At 46.6% G+C, this 23,000-nt stretch overlaps 1 protein-coding gene across 1 annotated transcript in view; it reads right to left on the bottom strand.

Annotated features, from left to right (window-relative positions):
- Positions 1–23,000, bottom strand: part of TCF7 (transcription factor 7) — a 68,482-nt gene that overhangs the window by 16,909 nt on the left and 28,573 nt on the right. The window contains exon 5 of the mRNA XM_058815073.1: positions 1,212–1,344. Coding sequence (XP_058671056.1) covers positions 1,212–1,344 — 133 coding nt within the window. The remainder of the gene's footprint in view (positions 1–1,211; positions 1,345–23,000) is intronic.

Raw genomic sequence — 23,000 nt, 5'->3', positions numbered from 1 at the left:
ATTTTTCTGCTGAGTTTATTGTGCCCTGATGGTTGACAAGCAGTGTGCTGCCTGGAAGACACCCAGGATGTGCCTGAGTATCCCTTACACCAGACCTAAACCCTACCATCAGCATCCCTGATGAGTCCAGAATGTGACCTCCAGACCTAAACCCCACCATCAGCATCCCTGATGAGTCCAGAATGTGACCTCCAGACCTAAACCCCACCATCAGCATCCCTGATGAGTCCAGAGTGTGGCCTCTAGGTTCAGACCAGGGATTATTCAGTGGGTCCTCCTGCCAAGAGCATCCTCAATAACCCATTGTTTTATCAGTGATGTTAACTTGGTGAAGCTGATGCCTCTGGGACCACTTGGATCACTCCTGGATGGAGGCTTTTGCCCTCATCACAACAATTGGTTTTGTGCCTCTGTTTTGGCACTGTCCTCCTTCCTGAATGCAGCTTGACAAAAAACTGTCAGATTTTTTTTGCTTTCCTGTGAAATCAAGCTCAGGTTTGTGTAAAAAACTGGGTAATCTGAACAGATGTTCTTCACTAAGGTAAGGTTGAGAAAAGTTTGATTTTACACTCAGTTTGCCAGGAACCCATGAAGAATGATGGAATGATGGGCTGGGGTGAATTCCTCAACACATACTTGTATTTACAGTTTATTTCAGAGGGTTTAACCTCAGCATACTGTACTTTCCTCTGTAGCCTCATGAGCCAATTGACACAGCCTGGGCTCACACAGGAACACAAAAAGCCAAACCAGGTGACAACCACATAACATGTGGCTAGGGGGACACACATGTCACAGTCCAGTCAACTATCAGACACCAATCCCATTTAGTCAAAATATTTCCTGTTTCAAGCATTTATTTTCTCAAAATGACAACCTGACAGCAGTTTGGGTATGAGTCAAAGGAAAGATTACTTTCCATTTTCTGGTTGACTCTTGTGCATTATCGTGCAGGCTCTGGTGTGGTCTCAAGGTGCAGGACAGCTTGTACAGAGAACTGAGCACACTCCATCAGCAGGGCTGGCACTTTTGGTATCAAACTGCTCACAGCCAGATCACAAAGCATTGCCAATAAACTAAAAACAAGCTTCTCCTGCTAAGCTGACCAAAGGTGCTGATTTTTCTCATTGATTTGGGAGCAGGAGGGTGCCAGCCTCAGTGGTCTCCAGCTGAGCCCCCTCCCAGCAGAGAGGTCCTGGTGGTGGCCTTACCTTGTTTCTGGTTGATGTCAGCAGGCAGGTGGGGGGAGTGGGAGCCGTGGCTGAAGTGCTCGTTGCTGTAGGGGATGAGCGGGGTGAGCGGGTGCACTCCGTGCGACGGCTGCACCACGGGAACTTTGTTGGACTGCAAGACACAACCATGGACAGGACTCAGAAACCATCAGGATCCACCAGCAAGGACAGCCAGTGCCCTCTGCAGTCCTGCTGTTTGCCAGCAAGGCTGGGAATAGCTAAAAACACTACACAAACACTAAACAAATTACTAAACAAACACTGCAGCATCCTGCAAAAAAAACCCACCAAAACCTAATCCATAAACTGAGCAGGGAAAACAGCTGGAGATGTTTTCTTGGATAAGTGGAAAACAGATCAAACCAGCTTGGAGTTTTCAGAGTTCAGAACTTTTTTTTCCATTCATTTCCAGTATCTTTTACTCCAGGATGAACACTACAAGTTACCCAATGCAAAGCTCTTGTTCTCTGTCCTGGACTACCACAGGGTCTAAATCTGAACTTTCACAGTGAATCCTTCATATTCACTGTGGAAGTCATGTTTAGGCTTTCTTAATCAGGGCTGTCATGCAAGGACAGACACAAGATCACAGAATCATTTAGGTTGGAAAAGACTTTATAGAGATCAAGTCCAGCCACTAACCCAGCACTGCCAAGGCCACCATTAAACACTGAGGGTAATGTCTTTGAAAACAGGACATGGTCATCAGTTAGCCCTTGGGCTGAAATCCCTGTTGGACTGAGCTCCAGTACTGGTTTAGGACCAGAGGGAGCTGAGGTAATGCTGGAGATGCAAAAAATCCAGGAAAAGTAAGTAAATAAAAATCTGTCTCCTCTTGTAGCTGCTCCTGGTTATGTGCAGCACACTGTCAGAGCCCAACACCTTGGAAAATGCCCTTTTTGGTGAACACAACAGGAAGTCCTCCTATGTGTTGGAGAAGAGAGAGGGGAACCTGTTTGGAAGAGCTGCACAGCAGCAAGGAGCACACACAGACACACAGACACACAGACACTCTGCCTTCTACGCAGCCTCCTCGCCTCGAGCGTCTCGTGCTGTTTCCTACATGCCCAGTTTCGCCCATGGCTGCCTTTAAATCCAAACTGACTTCATCCTGGTGGTGGAATGTTAGGTAGATAAATCCACAAAAGAAACCAGGACTAACAGCACTCCAGAACAGGGTCAGTTTGGGAATGGAGCACACAGACAGCTCTCCAGGGGCTAGGAGCTGGGCATGCCAGCCAGTTTTCAGCAGTCTCACTGGGATGTCTACAGATGATTTGCTGTGTGACTTTTGACAAGTCATTTAGGATCTCTGGACTTAATTCACTGGTGCCTTCCACTTTGGTAATGATTTTGCTCAGGCAGAATGAGCACAAAGCTCTGGCTGGCTTTGGTGAGGGAGGCACAGAAATACACAGTGGCTCTGATCAACTTATCCTAGATCCATTCTGGCTGCTCCAAGTGCACTGAGAACCCTGGGCAAGTCCTGTGTTTTGCATCCCTGCTCTGAGGAGGAAACCCATGAAGCGGAAAAGAAAACAGACTGATGGAGACGCTGCTTTACATCTGCCTTTCCCACAAAGGTTTGCTCATGCAAATAAAAACCAAGAGGCACGCAGGTTTGCATTTGAGAATGAATGAAAACCCTAATTCCTGGTGCTTAACAGGTGTAGATTTACTGCATTCAGTGGGGTACTGGGAATGTAATCCCCCTTCCCAGCACAAACTGGTGTGGCACATCCCTGTCCTGCAGCAGGGCCATGGGTTATGTGGTTTTCCCATCAAGAGCAGCACTGGGCTGGTTCCTGCTTAGTTAAACACATGTTTGGAGCTCTGAGCTTTTTCTATTCTCAGCCATGAAATGAGATGAAGAAGAGCTTTTCAGTGATATTTCTAAAATTAGCTATGGTTTAGCTTATTTAAGAGCCACAAAGCCTAAATGAGGGATATGCAGTTCTACATGTACATTCTAACATGACACTGGAGCAGAACAATCTCAATGTTGAGCTGTTTGGAAAACCTCAACTCAAGCATTTCTTCTGTTCAAAGTAGGGCAGATCTTTCTTTCCCATTTGCCTCATGCCTGATCCAAAGCACAGCACCATTCAGCAGCCAGCCTGGCTGCCTGATGACTGTGAACAGCTTTCAGAGCAATGGCAGGAGACAAGGGATTGGAAGGTTTGATTTTTAAGGTCCCTTCCAACTCAAACCATTCTGAGATTCAACAGTCCAGGGGTAACCTGGTGGTACAACAAGCAGCTCAATTATTCAGTTTTTCCATCAGTTCAGAGGGCAAACAACATGCTGCACCAGTAAGAAGAGCTGCCTTCCCCATGACCCTTTTACATTTGCCCTTGCCTCACTCAAAAACTTCTCTACTCTCTAAAGCCATAAAGATCTGGTGGAGAAGGATGGCCAGCAAGGAGACAAAAATTTCTGCAAGGGGTTATTTATCCCCCTATCCACATCCTCCATTAGGGAGTTTGTTACTGGAACCGATCTCCCAGAATTAAGGGAAGAAGGAAATGCTGCACAAAAATATGGAGAAATAGAGAAAAACTCCATGTTGATCCTGGTTCAAAGGCTGCAGCTGCCAATGGTTGTGGCCCATGGCCATGACTGCAACTCCTGGTCTCCCCCAGCTGCACTATGAAACCATACCTGGCTTACAGAAATCCACATGCCAGAGAAACAGGATCAATTCCCCATTTTTTGCAAGGTCTAGATTGTGCTCCTGCAAATCAGCTGCAGCATGTGAACATTGAAGAGGCTTTTCAAAGCCAGGACTTAGCAACTGACAATGTTTCATGCCATAAAGTTGCCCTGATGTAAATGTTTTGTCCCAGGAGGATTGAAATGACACAGGGCAGTGGTTTGGTGTTCCCTCAGAAGGTCCCCAGGGAGGACAGAGGGTGCTGCTGCTCAGGACATCACAGGGGCTGTGCTGCGGTTTGGTAAAGCATCTCATTTTGTCTCTTGGGTTTCAACACAGCCCAGAGCTGCAGTGACAGAGCTGCTCACTACCCAACCACCAAAAATAACGCTGCTGGTGCCAAACATCATGGCCCCAACACCAATGTGTCACCTCCTGTCCTTCAGCAGCTATGGGGGGACCTGAAGGGGCTCCAGGGACAGCTTTGCCTCACCTCTTCCAGCACAGCCCCTTGAGGACAGGTTGGGGAACGAGCTGTGCAGCCACGACCTTGTGCAGAAACGAGGAGACACATTTACAGCAACTGCAGAATGGCATTTCCAGAGGGGATGGAGCAGCAGGATGGGGTTTGCAACCCTGGAGGGCTTTTTCCCCCCTCTCTCAAATTTGTTAAATTGCAGCTCTTCTGAGTGCTCAGCTCCCATGTGAGCACTGCCCCCTCCTCCCCTGTGTGCTGAGCCAGGCACTGATGTTTCAGTGCATCCCCCTCCCAGCACCAACCATCCCACCAACCTCCCTGAAAATGACTGAAAAACCCAATGCTATGAGGGAAGAAGATCCCTTCTTGAAGCCAAGATGTGACTTTAATAACCAGAGGTAATTGGAGGAGCAAAGAGAAAAGACAGTAGCAATAATTATTAAGAAAGATTAATTGTTGGCAAGGCAAAATTAGATCTCCCCAGTCAAGCTTGGGTGTGTGATTGTGATGCGATCTCAAGGCCAGACAGAAAACTCTCTGTCCTCTGAGCACATGCAAACCCAGTGGATCTTGCATGTGAGGATCACCCTCACCACTGGGGTTTCAGTGTATTTGGGCTCCAAGGAGCCTGATCAGGCTCAGCATCCTTTGCCTTTGCTCCCAATTTCCATCACACATGCTCTGGCCACACGAAGCAGTGGGGTTATAGTTGCTGGGATGCTGCTGGGTTGATCAGAACTATCAATGATTTTAATCAAAATGTGGGTTTTTCACTAGAGAATGGTATGAGATTATAATCAAACATTTTCTGGAAAGCACCTTGTGTTAGCAAGTATTTTAATTAATGTTTTAAAGACTTACCTATTTAGTCATGACACGCTAAAAATGAGTAGTTTTACTTTGCTGGTTTGATGGAGAATTTTTCTGTTAAACTTTAAAGCTAACCTTAAAAAAATGTAGCATAGAAGGCCAAAAGTCAAAATTTGAGTGAAATGATCAAACTAAAAAATTTCCATGGCTGATAAAACTCTTTGACTTTTAAACTCTGAAAATATTGTAGGGAAAAAAAAAAATTTTTTTTCTTTTTTTTTGCTTGGATCAGTTTAGGAAAAGAAGCAAACGGAAAAAAAAGAGGATGTTTTGTAACCTGTGAGAAGCATTCCTTGCTACAACTGAACGCAGCTGTTAAAAGCAGAGGTGGTCACACCACACTGCCTGGGGGCTGCTGAGGATCCCAACATCCCACCAATGCTGGGCTCCACTGCTGCTTTTATGGATGGGAATGACTTTAAGTAATCTTCTAGTAGAAGACAATTCAGAACTAAAAAGAAGCAGTTTAACTCTACTGCCCCTTCCAATAGTGAAAAATGTTAAATTTCACGCGGTAAAATTTCCTTTGGGGATGTGACTTCAAGGGGTGCTGTGCTCCCCATGCAGGATACCGGAGTGCTGACTGCCTTGCACAAACCACAGCTCCCAGAACATCAGCCAACATCCCAAGAGCTCAAACTGCTGGAAAACTCTGCACTGGGGGAGCCACTGTCCATCCATGGGTGCACAGGAGCCTGCAGGGAGAGGAAGGTCCCATCTGTGACCCTTGGAGCTGGTGGCCCCGTCCATGACCCTGAGGAGAAGCTGGAGCAGGCTGCAGGGAGCAGGAGCAGCAGGAGCAGCAGGAGCAGCAGGAGCAGCAGGAGCTGGTGGCCCATGACCCTGGCTGTGCTGAGGGAGGCTGGAGCAGGCTGCAGGGAGCAGGAGCAGCAGGAGCAGCAGGAGCTGGTGGCCAGGGTGAGCGCTGTGGTTTCCAGCGTCACTGGGGAACCGAGCCGCAGTCAAGTGAAATTACTCACATCACTTTCAAATTTTCCCACGTTGCCAGCCCCAAAGACAGAGAAATGAAGAGCTGAGGACCAGCCCAGAAGTGGCCTGTGTGTAGCAAAGGGCCTGGCCAAGGGAAGGGAGCTGGGGCTGGCAGCTGTGCCATGCTGGTGGCCATCACCACCATGGCAGAGCAGGGTTTTGGCAGTCCCAGAGCCCTGTGTGTCACTGGATGAGCTCTGTGTCTGGCTGCTGGGAGCATCCCCTAAGGCTGTTCTCAGCTCAGATGTCAGGCTGAGCTCTGAGCAGGTCCCTGTGCTCCCTTGCCCTGTGTGGGTGCCTGGGTGCAGCACAGGAGCTGCAGGCTGCAGTCCAGCCCCAAGTTGCCCCATCCGTGTTTGCTTTGACATCACTTCTCAGAGAGAGTGAGATGAGTCGATGTGCTGGCTGTGAAAAACAAAACCTACCAAGGTTTGCTGCTGCTGATTCAATGAGGAATTAATTCCTCTTCGCTGCAAAATTAGTCATCGTGCCACAGAAAGAGGTATAAGGTCAAGCAGGCTGCACCAAGCATGCACTGCTGCTGGGGAAGCTACCTGTGACCACGGGCACTGTGCCTTTTGCTCTTTATCCTCCAATCAATCCAAATTAGCAAATCATCAGGGATGGATCAGGGACATGAGTCCAGCTTGGATGAGGCCCTGGGCAGCCTGGTCCAGTGGAAGGTGTCTCTGCCCATGGCAGGTGGGTTAGAACTGGATGATCTCTAAGGTTCCTTCCAACCCAAACCACCCTGTGACTGATGATTAAGGATATTATTAGGCACATGCCACAGCACCAGATGCCAGGAGGGCTTCCAGGGGAAGGTTGTCACTTGGGGCACTGGGGACCCACAAGAGCCCATGACTCAAAGCCAGCTCTGCACACTAAGTTCTGGTAACACCTCCAGGCTCAGGGCCCCAGACTGTCAGCAGACACCTTGGCCCCTCGTTTCCCCGTGGTCCTACAGCAGGAGATGCTGTGATGAAATTCCCCCCCAGGACCCACTGCAAGCCATTTGTGGCACTGGCTGTGATCAGAGATCCCTCCGGACCCAGTGCAGGCCGTTTGTGGCACTGGCTGTGATGGAAGACCCCCTCAGGACCCACTGGAGGCTGTTGGTGTCACTGGCTGTGATGGAATATCCCCCCAGGACCCACTGCAGGCCGTTTGTGGCACTGGCTGTGATGAAGGATCCCCTCAGGACCCTCTGCAGGCTGTTTTTGGTGCTGGCTGCACGCGCCGGGCCCGGAGCCCTCACAGCCCGCAGGCAAAGGCAGCACTGACTCATTTCTCAGCTCAGCACACTTTTTTCTCTTTTCTCACTTTTGCTGCAGTCCCAGCGCCCCAGCCCGCTGCCGCAGAGGAAACAGGGAAAGTTAAAGCCACCCATGCTCAGGCACTGCCCTCATCCAGCCCTGCACCCCTCCAGCAGAGACACATTTTGGCTGCAGCAGCAGCAGCAGCAGCATCTTCCTGGCCACTGCCCAGGTCAATCAGTTTGGCTGTGGCACAGAGAGATGAATCTGGTTCTTATCCTCAGCACAACCAAGGGTTCCTCCACAGACCCCATCCCCAAGACCAGAAGAGTCCCACTGCCATGTGCACCCCACCTCTGGCTGGCCCTGACATGCTTATGAGCAGCAGTCAGATGGAGAGGAAAGGAATAATTTCCAGTTATTAATTCTTGCATCAATTCTGCATATGAATTGCAACAAGGAGCTGATTGGTTTAAGAGACATATCACACAGGCAAATGGTGTCTTGGCTCAGGTTTTTATCCAAACATTGCCCTCACTCTGGTTTTTACCCCTGCACTATACATTTTGTGGTTGATGGAGCATTAATTCTCTCAATTCTTCCCTTTCTCCCTGATTTCTTTCAGGTTCTTTAAAATCCAGCTCTGCTTTGTAAATGCTGATGAGGCACCTGGGTAGCCCTGATCTTCCTTGCACATTCCAGGGGATGTGCTTGCCTCAGTGGCCAAACTCATCTCCCTTGATCCTGATTCCCTTGTGAGTGGGATGTGCATCAGAGAACAACTTCCCTGGCATTTCACACCTCCTGTGTCCCAGCTCTCAGACAGGTGACCAAGTTTCAGACAGGTTGGGGACAAATCACAGAATCACAGAACAGTTTGGCTTGGAAAGGATCTTACAGATAATACAGTTACAACTCCCTGCCACAGGCAGATAGATACCACCCAGTAGCCCATGCTGCTCAGGGCCCCATCCAACCTGCCCTTGAACACTTACAGCAATGGGGGAAATACAGGGAAAGAACTTAAAAACCTTCCAAAATTTCTCAGTGCCGCTGCTGGTTTCTGGTTTTAAGCAATAATGATTATTATTTTTCAGTCAAACTCTGCAGGGGAAATAAGCTGAGTTTTTCACCATTTACGGGCACAGGAAGAGCCGTTTCACTTCTCAAGTATTTATCTTCTAAGAGAAAGATGTAGGTGGCTCTTCCTGAAAATTTAAAAAATTTAAAAAGGCATGGAAAAATAAAGATGAAAAGTCCCTCTCAGAGGTTGCTCTCTTAGGGTGACAGAGGACAAGTGTGGAGGCAGCTACACCACATACCAGAGAGGTGGAAGCCTCAAAAAAAAGAAATTTAGACATCACTACACAATGTTTACAGTTTCACTCAGCAGAACAGCCACCCCACTTCAGATGCCTCCTCAAACCTGCAGAAAGTATCCCCATGCAATTCTTGCCTTGCTTGGGAAATGCTCCTGCTGTGATGTTCAAAGCATCTGCTCAGGAGGGAATAGCAACACCCCTCCAGTCCCAGTGTGCCAGAGCCACAAAAGGCAGAGGTGCCATTTGGCTTCATGGAACCAAAATGCTGGGGCAATATAACCCAGAGGCTGCACTGCACCACCAAACCCCTGCTATTGCCCAAAAATTGCCCAAAAAACAGAGCAATTTCATTCTGGGGCTGCATCAACCCCCAGCTTGTTCTGAAACATCCATCCCTGGTTAATGGCTCTCTGGTGTTCTGGGCTACACAGAAAAAAAAAAAAAATCTCTGTCCCCATCATGCCCTGTGGTTCTGAGAATTTGAATCAGAACTTGCAAACCCTGGAGTTACCGGTAATGCTTGAGGCTGTGAATGCAAAGGCTCCCATTTGACCTGTGGAGGCTGATAGTATCTGACCTCCTTTATTTCACTCCACTTCTCAAAGGCAAGCAGCTGGTCCAGTACCCAGAATTAATCAGGAAAATGTCCAAGAGGGCAAGGGAGGAAAGCAGAACAAAAATGTGTCACAGAGGCAAGGCTTGCCCTGTGGGCAGGCTTGAGACATCATTTCCCAAAGGAGCAGGGGTGTCCACTGCCTGGCAGCACCAGGGCCAGCCAAACCTCAGGGTGCAAAGGTTTGGTGAAACACTGATGGTCTGCACTGTGAGAGCTGTGTTGTGACCCCTGTTGCTGCTCGTTTCAAGGATTTTCTCCTGTTTTGAAAAGCCATTTGCAAACCCCATCCACAGCTCTGTGCTGGATCTGAACTCAGCAGGCTTTGGCACCTGGCTGTCACATCCCTAGATATTGGGAAGAAATTATTCCCTCTGAGGGTGATGAGGTACTGGCACCAGTTTCCCAGAGAAATTGTGGCTGCCCCTCACCCCAGATATGTTCCAGGCCAGTTTGGATGGGGCTTGCAGCAACCTGGTCCAGTGGGTGGTGTCCCTGCCCATGGGAGTGGAGGTGGAATGAGATGGTCTTTAAGGTCCCTTCCAGCCCAAACCATTCTGTGATTCTAAGATCCCTCCTCTCCAGGGATGTGCTTGCAGCAGCAGATGGAAAAACCTGCAAGATTTCTGGGGCCATCTGCCAGCAACAAGAACCCTCCAGGTGCCAGTGTTGTGCAGTTTTCTGGAGGCAAATGTTTGCTTAAAGAATCCCTGGGCATGAGGAGAGGGGTCCTGGCTGCTGGCTGTGTTTTCCCTTTCCATTTATAACAAATACAAAACCAGCCCATGTACTTGAAAGTGTGTGGGGGAGTTTACAAAACACAACCCCTCAAAAACAGTGATGTGATTTAAGACGTTTCGATTAACCAAACATCAGAGGGGTGAAACCTGCCCCTCCACATCACAGCAGTGCCAGGATGCAAGGCCACCATAGCTGACACCATCCTGCTGGTGCCAGGAGACCTATCACAGGATGTTTGCCCCTTGTCTATAGGCTTGCGAAGGGACAGTTGTCATCCCTTCCTGGCAAGCACTGTAGTCCCTATTTTCTTTTCACCTTTTTCCTCTCCTCTCCTCTCCTCTCCTCTCCTCTCCTCTCCTCTCCTCTCCTCTCCTCTCCTCTCCTCTCCTCTCCTCTCCTCTCCTCTCCTCTCCTCTCCCTCTCCCTCTCCCTCTCCCTCTCCCTCTCCCTCTCCCTCTCCCTCTTCCTCTTCCTCTTCCCTCATTTTTTAAATCTGCTAGTCTCACAGCTCATCTTCAGGGGAGATCTCACTATCTGACAACATCACTGGCTGAAAGAAGCAGAGAACAAACCCAAGTTTCTCACACTGCCTGAAATCCCCAATTTGCTGACAATGCTGTGAAAAAATAATAGTAATAACAGGAATAATAAATAAAAGCAAAAATAAAAATGATACTGTAATGCTGCTGACTTGTCCAGAGGGAGCTTTCTCCCATGGCATCCATGGCCAAGGCCACACACTCACAGTGTGAGATGACACCAAAGGAAAGTGTTTTACCATGTCAAAGGTGGCCATGTCCAAGCCCATGCCACAATCCAGTAACAGACAAGTCAAAACAACCAGGGATGGCAATATGTAAGATTATCATCCTCCTTGAGTGCGCATTTCTCTACTCTGGCGAAATCCCTTCAAATTTATATAAATGTCAAGCTCATTTCCAACATGGATGGCCAGGAAGGAATGAACCATGGCTGCTCTGAGCCTTCCCCAGGGTCTGTCCCTCTAGAGCATCATTCCAGCCCAGTGTGGGGATACATGTCAGACCCCTCCCCAGCAGTGGTGCTGCCAACCATCCCTCCCCACAGGGACCCCAAACCCCCCTGGTGATGCTGGCACGGAGAGAGGCGAGCTGCCCGCTGCCACTCCCACATTATCCTAATCTAACTCACATTTAGCTCCCAGTTTTCAGATAAATGGCTCTGTGGGGGCCATGGAGGGAAGATAATCCCCCTCTGGAGCCAAAGGGATGCTCTGTGGACACCCTGCAGCAGCGAGGCGATAGCAGCTTTCCTTGTTGCTCACTTTCAAGGGTGACATGTTTACAAAGAATGCTACAGCCGCTAATCCTGGATGATACCCTGTGTCTGCCTGGGAGAAATCCTAATTTTCTTGATAGGAGGAATTAGTTCCTTTAATGCTTAATACCCTTTTTTTCCTCTGAAAGCAAGCAAGCATTATTGTGCAGAGCGGAATAAACATTTTAATTAAAATGTGGAATTTATCTTGCAGTCAAATTCGTACGAGCCCCCGATGACACGTCAAACTCTGCTTTCCCATTTTGAATCTTCCTCTGATCTCTTAATGCGAGCAGCTGAATTAAAACCTGGGCTTGGTGGATTTGCATATAATTAGAGAGCAAGGGAAATTAATAGGGAATTGAATGGGTTTCTCCTCTGCCCATCTGATGTTTTTACCAGATTAAAAAGAGTTGATTTTTTTAATGACTGCAAAAACATATTAAATATTATTTAACCTTTTTTTTTGTCGGGGAGAGGGAAGCAGACAGACTAAAGAAACAAACTTATACATATGATAATGAACAACTCCTATCGTGGGAAGCAAATATCATTGTAATTAGGATTAGAAAGGAATCCTAATTAATCTTGTCCTGCCACTTGACTTCTAGAAGTTCCTTAAATGTTACCTCCTATGAGATGTAAAACAAGGAGCAGTTTAAATGCTCGACAGCTAATCCTGGTAGCCTCAGCAGCATGGGGAAGAGGCTCCTGGATGAAATTTAGGATGGAGAGGTCTGACCCTGTGAGCTGGACTCAGACTGAAGGGGAACATACAGCTTTGCTGCCTCAATCTCCTAATTGCTCACAACAAGCCAGGAGAGATGTGATGCACTAAGCACCACAGGAACCCCTGACTCCATACAAAGTGTCCTTACAGATCTTTTCCCATTAAAATAAAAAAATTGTCTGTTCAGAAATACTTCTGGGGCTCATTTTCAGAACTGAAGTTCAGCTGAGGGATGGGAATATATGAGGTAACTCTGGTGCTGTGCATCCCCACCCCATGCCTTGATTTCATCTTCTCCACACTCGTGATGATAAAGATTACCCACTGTGCTGGTACTAAGTCATACATATTTTAACTCAGCTCTTGTCATGTGTCATCAAATCCTGTTTTTCAGGTATTGAGATTCATAGATTTAATTGCACAAGATTTTACTACAGGAGTGGATGGTCATGAGATTATTTTCATCTTTGTGTCTCAGTATGGAAAGCAGCTTGGAGGGAGCTGGTTTCCAAACTTCAGGGCCTGGATGAAAGTCTCATTTTCCAGCTACAGCCAAATACAGTAGGAGGTGCCATAATGGGAGATTATGACTTGGCCTATTAATAAAAGCAGCAAACTTTGTTTTTTATGCTAAAATAAAAATAATAAATGAATCCTGCTATGGCTAGGCTGGCTTCTCAACATATTTTTACCAAGAGTTCCCATCAGTTATTGGCTATGGTGTTATGAAAGTGACTGTCAGCAATGACCCAGGGATAACCTGGTTAGGTCAGATGTGAAAAACTGTCACTTCAGAACCAGAGACCACCCAAAATGTTCCCAGTCTTGGATTTCATTTTAACACTGGCTAATCATCCTTTCACAAGGCAGGACTGATGAAAGACTTCACACCAAAAAAATAAGGAAGTCAAAATTTCATATGGTTTTGATGAGAAAAATAATTGATGAAACTTTTCTCTTTCACCTTGGTTTTGCTTTGAGTTTGGGGTTCATGGGAATACAAGCAGCAACAGGAGCAAACCTGTGAGGGCTTGGTAGGGTTCTAATGAAGCAGTTCTTCCTGGGGAGCTTATCACCTGCTCCAGGACTGCATGGGGCCAGGAATTTTAAGGCCCCATTTACTTTTCTTAGAAAATCCACAACTCTTCATAGGCTGCACCAAACTTCACCACAGTTTTGTTGGGAGAAGTTTCAGTGCATGACAGAGTCCTGGTGGATGCACTCACCTTCCCAGGAGGCAGAAGACCCAGACATAAGCCACGTTCATCCCAAACCTTTCTTTGATTCTCATCTCTGGTGACATTTGCAAGAGCAATCTTCTGCTGGGCTGTCCCCCTGGCTGACCACAGAGAGGGTCCTTGTGGCCAGACCCTGACTGGGGAAAGCAGCCCCAGGGAAGTGTCTGCTCCCATCACCCCAGAGGGAGCTATCACCATTGCACAGAGGTGGAGAAGGGCAGAAATGTTAAAGTACCAACTCTGCTGGCTGAGGTCAGACTTGTTTTCCGACACAGCCTGCCCTGGGAGCTCGCCCTGCCCTGAGGTCAGCCGCGACACGGCGCTCCATGGAAAAGGTTTTCCAGAAAAGTTAAACAAAGCAGAACTGAGCAAACACAAGGGTGTGTATGGAGTCAGTCCCACGGGAGGCAGGGACCAGGGTGGCTGATAGGCAAGCAGCTGCTGTGTCCCAGCACATCCCAGTACGTCAGGTGCCAGGTCTGCCTGCACCAGCAGCCCCCAGCGATGCCACCACAGTGCCACCAAAACCCCAGCTGCTTCCATGAAATGCAGACAGATCCACAACTGCCCCAGTATTTGCACCCATCTAGATGAAAAGAAGAAAAAAATTTCAAGAAGGAAGAATGGCTGATAACATGAAGCTTCTGCCATAGATTTTTTCCCAACCAGATAATTGACTAACTCAACCAGCACCAGAGATCAGCTATTTAACTGCAGGTCATTTTGTAACACAGATTTTTTTTTTTAAACTTGTCATGGTCTCTGATCTATTACAGTAACTGACAGCTGTATTTGCTGAACGATGGAACAGAGATTACAGAGAACATTGATTGTACTAAAAAAACCCAAACCATCTACCACACCTGTATGCATACAACCTCCACATGCCCATAGTGACATTTTTAAGCTTAGGTATTATTTAGAGCTTGAGCAGGAAGTCCATGTGTCCCACATCTGCTTTTGAAAGAATCTGGGAATGGAAAGCTTTTCTTGCCACCAGGACAATGATACACAGGCAGAAGAGTCCTTGCTTCAGGACACTGTCACATGATTAAATCCTATATTAGTATTGCATTTTTTATAGTAAAAGTTCTTTTCATTACCCGTGGATTGCTGAAAAAAAAAACAATTAAAACACTATTGCCATTGGGTTAGGATTTACATTCTTCCCAGTGAAGTTTGCATTAAAAAATAAGCCCATCTATCTTCTGGCCAGCATCTAAGCTCCTTAGAAATCAAAAGGTAAAATTCCTATGGATTACAGAGAATTACACTTTTTTATAACTCTCAGTTTTAAGTGAGGTGCTTCACAGATAAAGAAATTTCTTCTTAAAACACATTCTTAACATAACATCTTCCCTTTAATTCTCTGGCTGGCTCTCTCCTCTATTTCAGGACATAAAGCAACTTGGGACTTTCTGAAGAAATAAATCCCCAAGCTGAGCCGAGACCCAGCTGATGGGATTCATAAGGAAACACCATCTCAGAACAGGTGACTCTGTGTGTCCCCAGCTGAAGTGTTTGGGGCACCTCCAAACCTCCAAACACTTTTAGCAAAAGATTAACAATTTAGATTCATGGAACTGAAAGTAAGATACAGCCTGTGCCAAAGTCAATGAAGTTTCCCCACTGATTTATCTCATCTAAGGCCAAGAACACAACATTATCTCCAGTGCTGGCAGGTGTTCATTTGGGTCTTGAATCACAGAATCGTTTAGGCTGGAAAAGCCTCCTAAGATCATCGAGTCCAAATGTTAACCCAGCACTGCCAAGGCCACCACTAAACCATGTCCCCAAGAGCTACATTTACATGCTTGTTAAATCCCTCCAGGGATGGTGGCTCCACCCTGAGTGCCTTGGGCAGCCTCTTCCAGGGCTTGACAACCATTTTGGTGGATATTTTTTCCAATATTAAATATAACTTTCCCTTCTACAACTTGAGGCTGCTTCCTCTTGTCCTATCACTTGTTTATTGAGAGAAGAGATGGATCCCTACCTGGCTCCACCCGCCTGTCAGTGAGCTGTAGAAAGCAAGAAGGTGCCTCCTTTTGTACAGGATCAGCCTCCCTAGCCCCTCTCCTCATCAGAATTGTGCTCTGGACCCTTCCCCACTCCACTGCCCTTTTCTGCAAACTCTCCAGCATCTCAATGTCTGTCTTGGAGTGAGCGCCCCAAACTCAACACAAAACAGAATCTGAGGCGCAGCCTCACCAGTGACAGTAGAAAAGCCAGAGTTTCCCACAGACTGTAGAAGTAGGAAGAGCCAGAGTTTCCCACAAGATAAATACTTGTTCATTGTGTTGCGAGGAGACCAGCCATAAAACCCTGCCTTTAGTCCATCTCTCTTACCATCACATCCATCTGCCTTGGCTTGACTGTCTTTTATGTGTACAAGGCTATATCTGGATCAGTAGTTTAACAGAAATTGCATTTCTTAACTGTGAAGTGTATTTTAGGGTAGAGAATTGTTATCTCCTGAATCTGAAAAAGATGGAACTCAGCAGACTCAGTTCTGCTTGTGGTCTTCACCAAGCAAACAGTAAATATTGCATGTAACAGTAAATTTTACATAAAATATTTCTATAGATTTGGTGCAAGGGCATTATAATAACTACCAGTGACTGACCAAGGTCTTACAGGCAGCTCAGGCATTTTCTCTACCTGTTTGCTCGCTGACCCCTGAGAAAGAAGGGGAGTGGGGAAATTACTCAGATACAGAGGCTAATGAGCATTTTTTCATTATTTTGTCTTTATGACAGAAAAGTTTGCCACTGATTTAAAGAGGAGTATTGTCTGCCATCCTGTAGCCACTAGCACAGAAACCCATGAGCATTAAAAACTTAGGTTAGCAAGGGCAGAAATACGTGCACACACACGAACATCTAGGCAAACACGTGCCCAGACATGCATGCCAAGGCTCTCCTGCACCAAGGAATCACAAAATCAAAGGATCTTGGGATGGTTTGGGTGGGAAGGGACCTCAAAGCTCACCCAGTTTCAACCTCTCCTCAGAGAGCCCAGCATGGGAGGCAGCACTGGAGCATGGGGTGGATCAGCCCCTCACCAGCCCTCCTCATTAATCCTCAGGCTCGTTAGGTTATCAGGACCCAACTACTCCCACTAAATAAAATCCACATGCATGTTCCATTAAAAAAAAAGTATTAGTATTTTAAATTACTATAATTGGTGCTTGGGACTAATAAATCTTAATTATTCAGCAGAAAACAAATTGTAGTGTGGGATTTAATTCCTCACGTCTATCTACTACAAATGAGCTACCAGAGATCTAAGAATGAGCTACCTAGCAATCAGCAATTACATGATTTATTTTCTTATTTTCATTCTCCACTGGGTATTATTTGAATACCTGCAGTGCCTCTGTTCTCACCTGACATGTACCATGCTGTGCTGGCTGCAATGACATCTGCTGGTGGCTACAAACCTTCTCAGCTGGCCTAGGTGATTTTATTCACCATAATAAAAGAAGCAGCTATGTGCTCCTGCACTTTTGGAATTTTTTCCTCCAACTCAGTACAGAGCTATGGAACGGTAATTAGGTGAAAAGGAGTAATTCTGCTACATCTGGGCAAACTCAGGAGGTAAAACCCACCCCAGCAGCCCATGGAGCTGCTCTGCAAGTCTCAGTGGTTTCTCCAAAAATCCCATGTGCCATGGGTATAAAAGGAAGGGGCGGGTTTCATTGGAATGGAAGAGTTAGTGTAATTATAAGTTACGGGATCATGGCAAAATCCAGATCAAAGAAAGGCATTTCCCATGGCAGATCTCCAGCAGTTTCAAGGAAAGAAGATAACCTCAGTTCTGTCTGGGTGGCAAAGAAAGGCATTGGCCACTGCAGCAAATGACCACACGACTGGAGTACTGCAGGACTCTGAGCCCACAAACTGGCAAATGTTTCCCTTTTCCTTGCCCTGGGGGTGGGCTGGCACACATTCCTCGCGTCCCAGCAGGGCTGCCACTGCTGGATGCTGTCTCCCATGGAGCCCACAAGCTGTTCCATGGAGGAGAGGCTGTGCCACATCATGCCAATGCCAGGTGGGATGGGGCTTGGAGCAAGCTGCTCTAGTGGAAGGTGTTTTTGCCCATGGCAGGAGAGCTGAAATCAGATGGTTTTTAGATCCCTTCCTACCCAAATCATTTTGTGTTCTGTGACCATTATGGACTGTGGGCTATCAGGGCTGCAGGACAGTCCCAGGTGCCCTGAGGTGCCATGCTGCTCATTGGGTGCCCTTTAAAATAATAAGCATCTTTAAAATAACTCCTCATGGGTCTCCCTGAAAGCTATTATCTTTATGCTAATGGATAATTCAGAGTCCTAGTTCCCTTTGTGATGGGATTCCCACTACCAAACCTGAGGTGTGAGGAGACACACCACCAAAGCCAATGCATTTCAAAATCCAGAGGCATGCTGCAGATGCCAATAGGTAAAAGAATTTGCCATAAACAATCCATAAACAAATGTGCCAGCACTCATCTTTCTGCTGAGACAGAATTCCTTGTGCTCCTGCACCACAGACTTGAACTCTGATTACAGTCATCTCTGCTGCTTGGGATTTTTTCTTAGAAGGTACATTACTACAAGAGAAATGCTGCAAAATAATTTTAAAGATTTCAAAGAAAAAGTTATTGCCCTGAGTAGAAAGAAGAGAGCATAGCCTGATACCACAACTACTTTACATAAGGGAACTACTTCTCATCACCACTTACACCTGAAGGGATCTCTATTCTGTCATATTGAAACAAGGTGAGAGTTAATTTAAATTCTGGAGATAGTCTCTTAATGATTTTAGCAGGAGGGGGCTACAGGCAGATTCCTTGCAGGGAGAAACCTCCAAGCCAGCAGCCATCCCAAGCCACAGCACAACCCAGCCACAGTCTGAGGGCTTCCAGGCAATGCAAGAAGTGAGATGATAGGTGAGATCGGGGCAGGATGGAGACTGAGGGACATGAAAAGGCTGCTAAATTTTTCATGTCACCAAAGAGTACCAGTCTATGAGCTTAAAAGCTTTGAAGAGTCTGATTTGTAAAATTGAAAGAAATGAAAATAAAATAATTAAATAAGTCAGATGGCAGCTAACAGACTGCTCACCTAGCATTTTCCCACCTCGGGCAGGAGCTCTGATTAATGCTAATTAGCTTATCTTCACATTAGATCCTGATGATTCATCACTTACTACCCCAGGAATTATGACGCACTGGGGAGAGATATATTTGTAGGTTCCATGGGTGTATGCCATGTCTGGAACACTTAAATGATTTTGGCATGAAAAGGGACCAACCACAAGCCCAGCTAATCAAACCAGCATTTCTCAACCTACACCTTCCAGTAGTTATAAAAAAGATTCAGAGCAAAGACAAGACTATGGCACTGAAGACAAATTTATCTGCCTCATCAGTGGTGTAGAATCCTTGCAGAACAAAGGGCTTTATCGGCAACCTGCCAGCAGCCTGTGGCTGCTCCTCGTTTGCATATAAATTTAAAAAGAATTTTAATAAGTGTTAAATGCACACGATTATTTCTTATTTATAGCTGAAAGTAGGTGTATGCAGTGCTTTATAAAACACAGAGAAAAGAAAAAGTACCTCTGGAAGCCTGAATGGAAATCAACAGAAAAACCTGTGACTGCTTCACTGAACTAACTTTGGGGTATGCGGCTTTGCTCCCCTGTGGTCACAGGCACAGTGGGGCCAGCTTGGAATTCCAGCCTCCTCCTTTCACATGTGATGCATCAAATGAGAAAAGATGCGCTCACAGCTGTGTGCTCCTCCCTGGAGAGGTGCACAGATGGCCAGCTGTCCCCGTGCCACCCGGTGACTGTCACTCAGCACGGGGCTGCAATGGAGCAGCTCATCCTCACACAGCTTTGGCAGGGGTGGTCTGCAACACAGGGGGATGCATTTGGGGTGGACTTTGGACTCAAGCTGCTTTGCATTCAGTTGTGAGCAAGCATGCAAACAGCCTGGAACTTCTCTCCTGAAAACTTTTGAACTGTTGATCACATAAATCCCAAGCCCTCTTGTTATATGTAAAACAGGAGTAGCTGTCAATACTCCTCCCAACTGAAATGTCTGTTCTATTCTATTCTATTCTATTCTATTCTATTCTATTCTATTCTATTCTATTCTATTCCTCTCTTTCTCTCATTTGTCGCTGAGCTGCAATGAAGGGAAGGTCATTCCCTCACACTCATCACACCACAGGGACCTGCCACCTGCCTGTGTTTGTTGTAAACAAGATAAAACAAAAAAAAAGCTGAATTTTACTGTGGGGGTTGAAGTTTCAGCTGTCTTTCAAAAGCAATGTGGAGTCATGAAACAGAAGAGATCAAAGACTTATTTGTGAACTTGAGAGTTATTATTGGATACAGTCCCTTCTCAGTCAAAGTATCTTGATCTCTTCTGGAATTCAGAAGACTTTCCTCAGAAATAGATCCTTGCACCACTGTGGAAGGAGCTGCTGTCAAATAAAATGTCAAACATTATATTTAACATTTTATTTACAGGTGAACTGAAGAAACTGTTCCAGCCCAGTCATCTCTCAGTGATGACATCAGATACTCTTCCTTGAAGTCTGTTTTTTCCAAGGAAGACTTCTGTCACACCATGCACCTACAGTACCTGTGTTTGTTTTACCCCTGTGAGAGCCAGCAGGGAAATCTGGGACAGGACACTCCTGACCTACTCACTTGTGAAACCAGCACTAGGGACTGGAGATATGACACTGAAAGTGCCATCACTTTCCCATTTTTTCCTAGCTCATGGCTCCTGTGAAACATGAGCCTAAACTAAATCCTAAAGTTCATTTGGGGAACAGTATTAGCCTCGGCCCCAACCCCATTCCCAGCTGATGGGACTCTGGATCTCAGTGTAGTTTCTACACAAAAAAAGCAGGTCCATCTGGATCTAAGGCAGGTTGTATATAGCCTCCATCTTTATGACTTGGGTGAGAGTTTTGGTTAGGATTAGTAGGATTAGTATTAGGCAAGGGAGAACAATGGCACTGAGGCTGAAGTAGGTGTTAGGATCATAAGTTAGGTCAGGAAGAACAGACAAATTTGGGTCATGAGAAGATTCAGTGGAGGCAGATGAGCAAAGTATGGGGAGAGAAGAGCCTGCACCAATTCCAGAAAAAAATTATCTCTTGGAGATAATTTTTTTTGGAACTGGTGCAGGCTGTGTGACTTTGGAAGGTCCAAAAGACACGGATGGGCTAGGATAATAAAGGGATTTGGGGGAGACAGCACCAAAATGGAAAGTTCATGGTGAGTGAATCCTGTGAAATCTGGGGTCACCAGGAGTCACTGGAGCAGTGAATAGGCTGAGGTTGAGGTCAGGGTTAGAGTTTGAATCCAGCAGATTATATGGTGGGCTCTGCTGCCACATCTGCAGCCATTTCATTTAGCCTGGGAACTGGGAGAGGTTTCTAGGGCTGGGCTAACATTGAATGGAGGGTTAGGGCCTGAACCAGGAGAAACCACTAAGATTGTACTAAGGCATCAGTAAAACATCATGAGAACTGCTGAGTGCCCCTGGGCCATGCTTCCAAGCACAGCCAGCAAGGCACTGATGGCCAAGGCTCAAGGCAGTAGGTACAGCTCAGTTGGTAAGTGCCAGTCTTGTCCAGATCATAAGCGCCTAAGCAGCTACACTGTCTCAGGGTTTTCTCAGCCAAATCTTAGTAGTAAAATTTTCCCTTCCTCTCCCAAAAGCCCTAGCCCCCATGCAGGTCATTGCTCTGCCCTTGTTCCCAGGCTCACTGCCAGCTTTTGGTCTCCACCAACCCAAACCTTCACTCTTAACACATATCCTGCTCCAACTCAAAAACCAGATCTCACTTTTTTGCTAAACTGTACATTTAAGTCAAATCCTCACAAAATTGTCAGCATGGGAAAGATGGTCACATCCTGGCTTTCCCTTCCCAGCTGGTGTTCTGCAGCCAGTTCATTCTGGGCCTTAGTGCTAATGAAGAATATGAGGAGTAAATGAGAATGAGAAACTACACCCAAAATCTGTTTCCTCCAGGGCAGGAACCTGTGAAACCCACATGTTTTGTGTTACAGACTGTAAACCTTCAACACTGCAGGAGAAATCAAAAGTAAAAGGAATTAGGGATGTGGGAGGGAGTTCCCTCACCCACCCCATTAATTCATGATGATAAACACATACAAGGGTCCTTAGCATTGATCTGTAGTGGGAGGTCTCTTTTTTACCCCAGTCTAAAGGTGGAAATGATCCATTTCAGATGATGCATTATAAATGTGGTGTACCATACTTTTCCCCGACTTACTGGGCAGCAAACAAATAAACCCATGAAGATTCACATCCTGGCTTTCCTTTCACAGGCACGAGTCACTGGAAAACAGGCAACAGCTGTAACTGTGCTGCCAAGAAACAAGGCATGAAAGGACTCCTGAGCCTCTTTGTATTTTTGGGTGTTGCTACTTGCATCTTAATCCTCAGCCTGCTTGGAAGCAGAGCAGGGCCAGCCTCAATGAGTTCTGTGCACAAGTAATCCTTCCTGTCTCACTCAGCTCCAGTGAAGGGCCATGCCCTGCCACCACCAAGCTGGGAAGATGTGTCATCCATAAGAGATGGGTCTTGTATGAGCAAAAGCAAGGAAGATTTTAATGCACTTACAAATAAAAGAAAGACTTGAACGCGCTTACAAATATTTGTAGAATCCTAGAAAAATTTGGGTTGGAAGACACCTTAAAACTCAACCAGTCCTTGACCAGTCTAGGGGACACCTTCCCCTAGATCAGGTTACTCCAAGCCCCATCCAACCTGGCCTTGAACACTTCCAGGGATGAGGCAGCCACAGCTCCTGTGGACAGCCTGTGCCAGTGCCTGCATCCTGAGGGCTAAACAGATGCTGAACATGTGTCCAGGTATGCATGGAATATTGCTGAGGTCACGTCCGTGAGGGCTGACTCCCTCCCAGCACAGCGTCCTTCCCAGCAATAATCTTCCTTCCATGGCTCGGGGGGCTGGAGCTCTGCTCAGCCTCTGCTGACACACACACAGCTGCTCACTGCAACCTGACTGCTCTGCAAGCCAAAATGGCACCAGCCCATCACCCTACAGCAGCCTGGGCAGGTGTGTGTGTCTATCTGTATTTGTGTGCACAACGAGGAAGTTAATTTTGGTTTCACATCTGAAATTCTTCACTGCTTCAGCTACACGGTCTCCTCTGTCTCTGGTCTGTGTGTAGCCAAGTTCAGGTGAAAAACACCATGTCTGTATTTTCCATGGTAAACCACACAGGGTTTAAACTCACAGCACTGTATTTGCCAACATGCAACTTCTGCATGAGCTGAATCCTGTTTCATTTGAAACCCTCAGCCCCAAAGTGTCTGACGTTAGAAAAAGAAAGTTCTTGACCACAAACAAATAAAACCTCATGCTGGCCCCGCTGTATCCTGTGTACACCATTAGAGAAACAGGAGCCTGTGTTTTGATTTCCATGCCATGTTGTCTTTCTGGTCTGGCTAGGGTTGGTCTAAACTGTATTCTGAGCAGAAGGAGAAGCTCATCCTTCACCACCCTCCCTCTGTGCCTCCTGT

This window comes from Ammospiza caudacuta, chromosome 16 (genome assembly GCF_027887145.1).
Source record: "Ammospiza caudacuta isolate bAmmCau1 chromosome 16, bAmmCau1.pri, whole genome shotgun sequence".
NCBI lineage: Eukaryota > Metazoa > Chordata > Aves > Passeriformes > Passerellidae > Ammospiza > Ammospiza caudacuta.
Note: the sequence above shows the minus strand (reverse complement) of the source record. Positions and strands in the feature narration are given on the sequence as shown.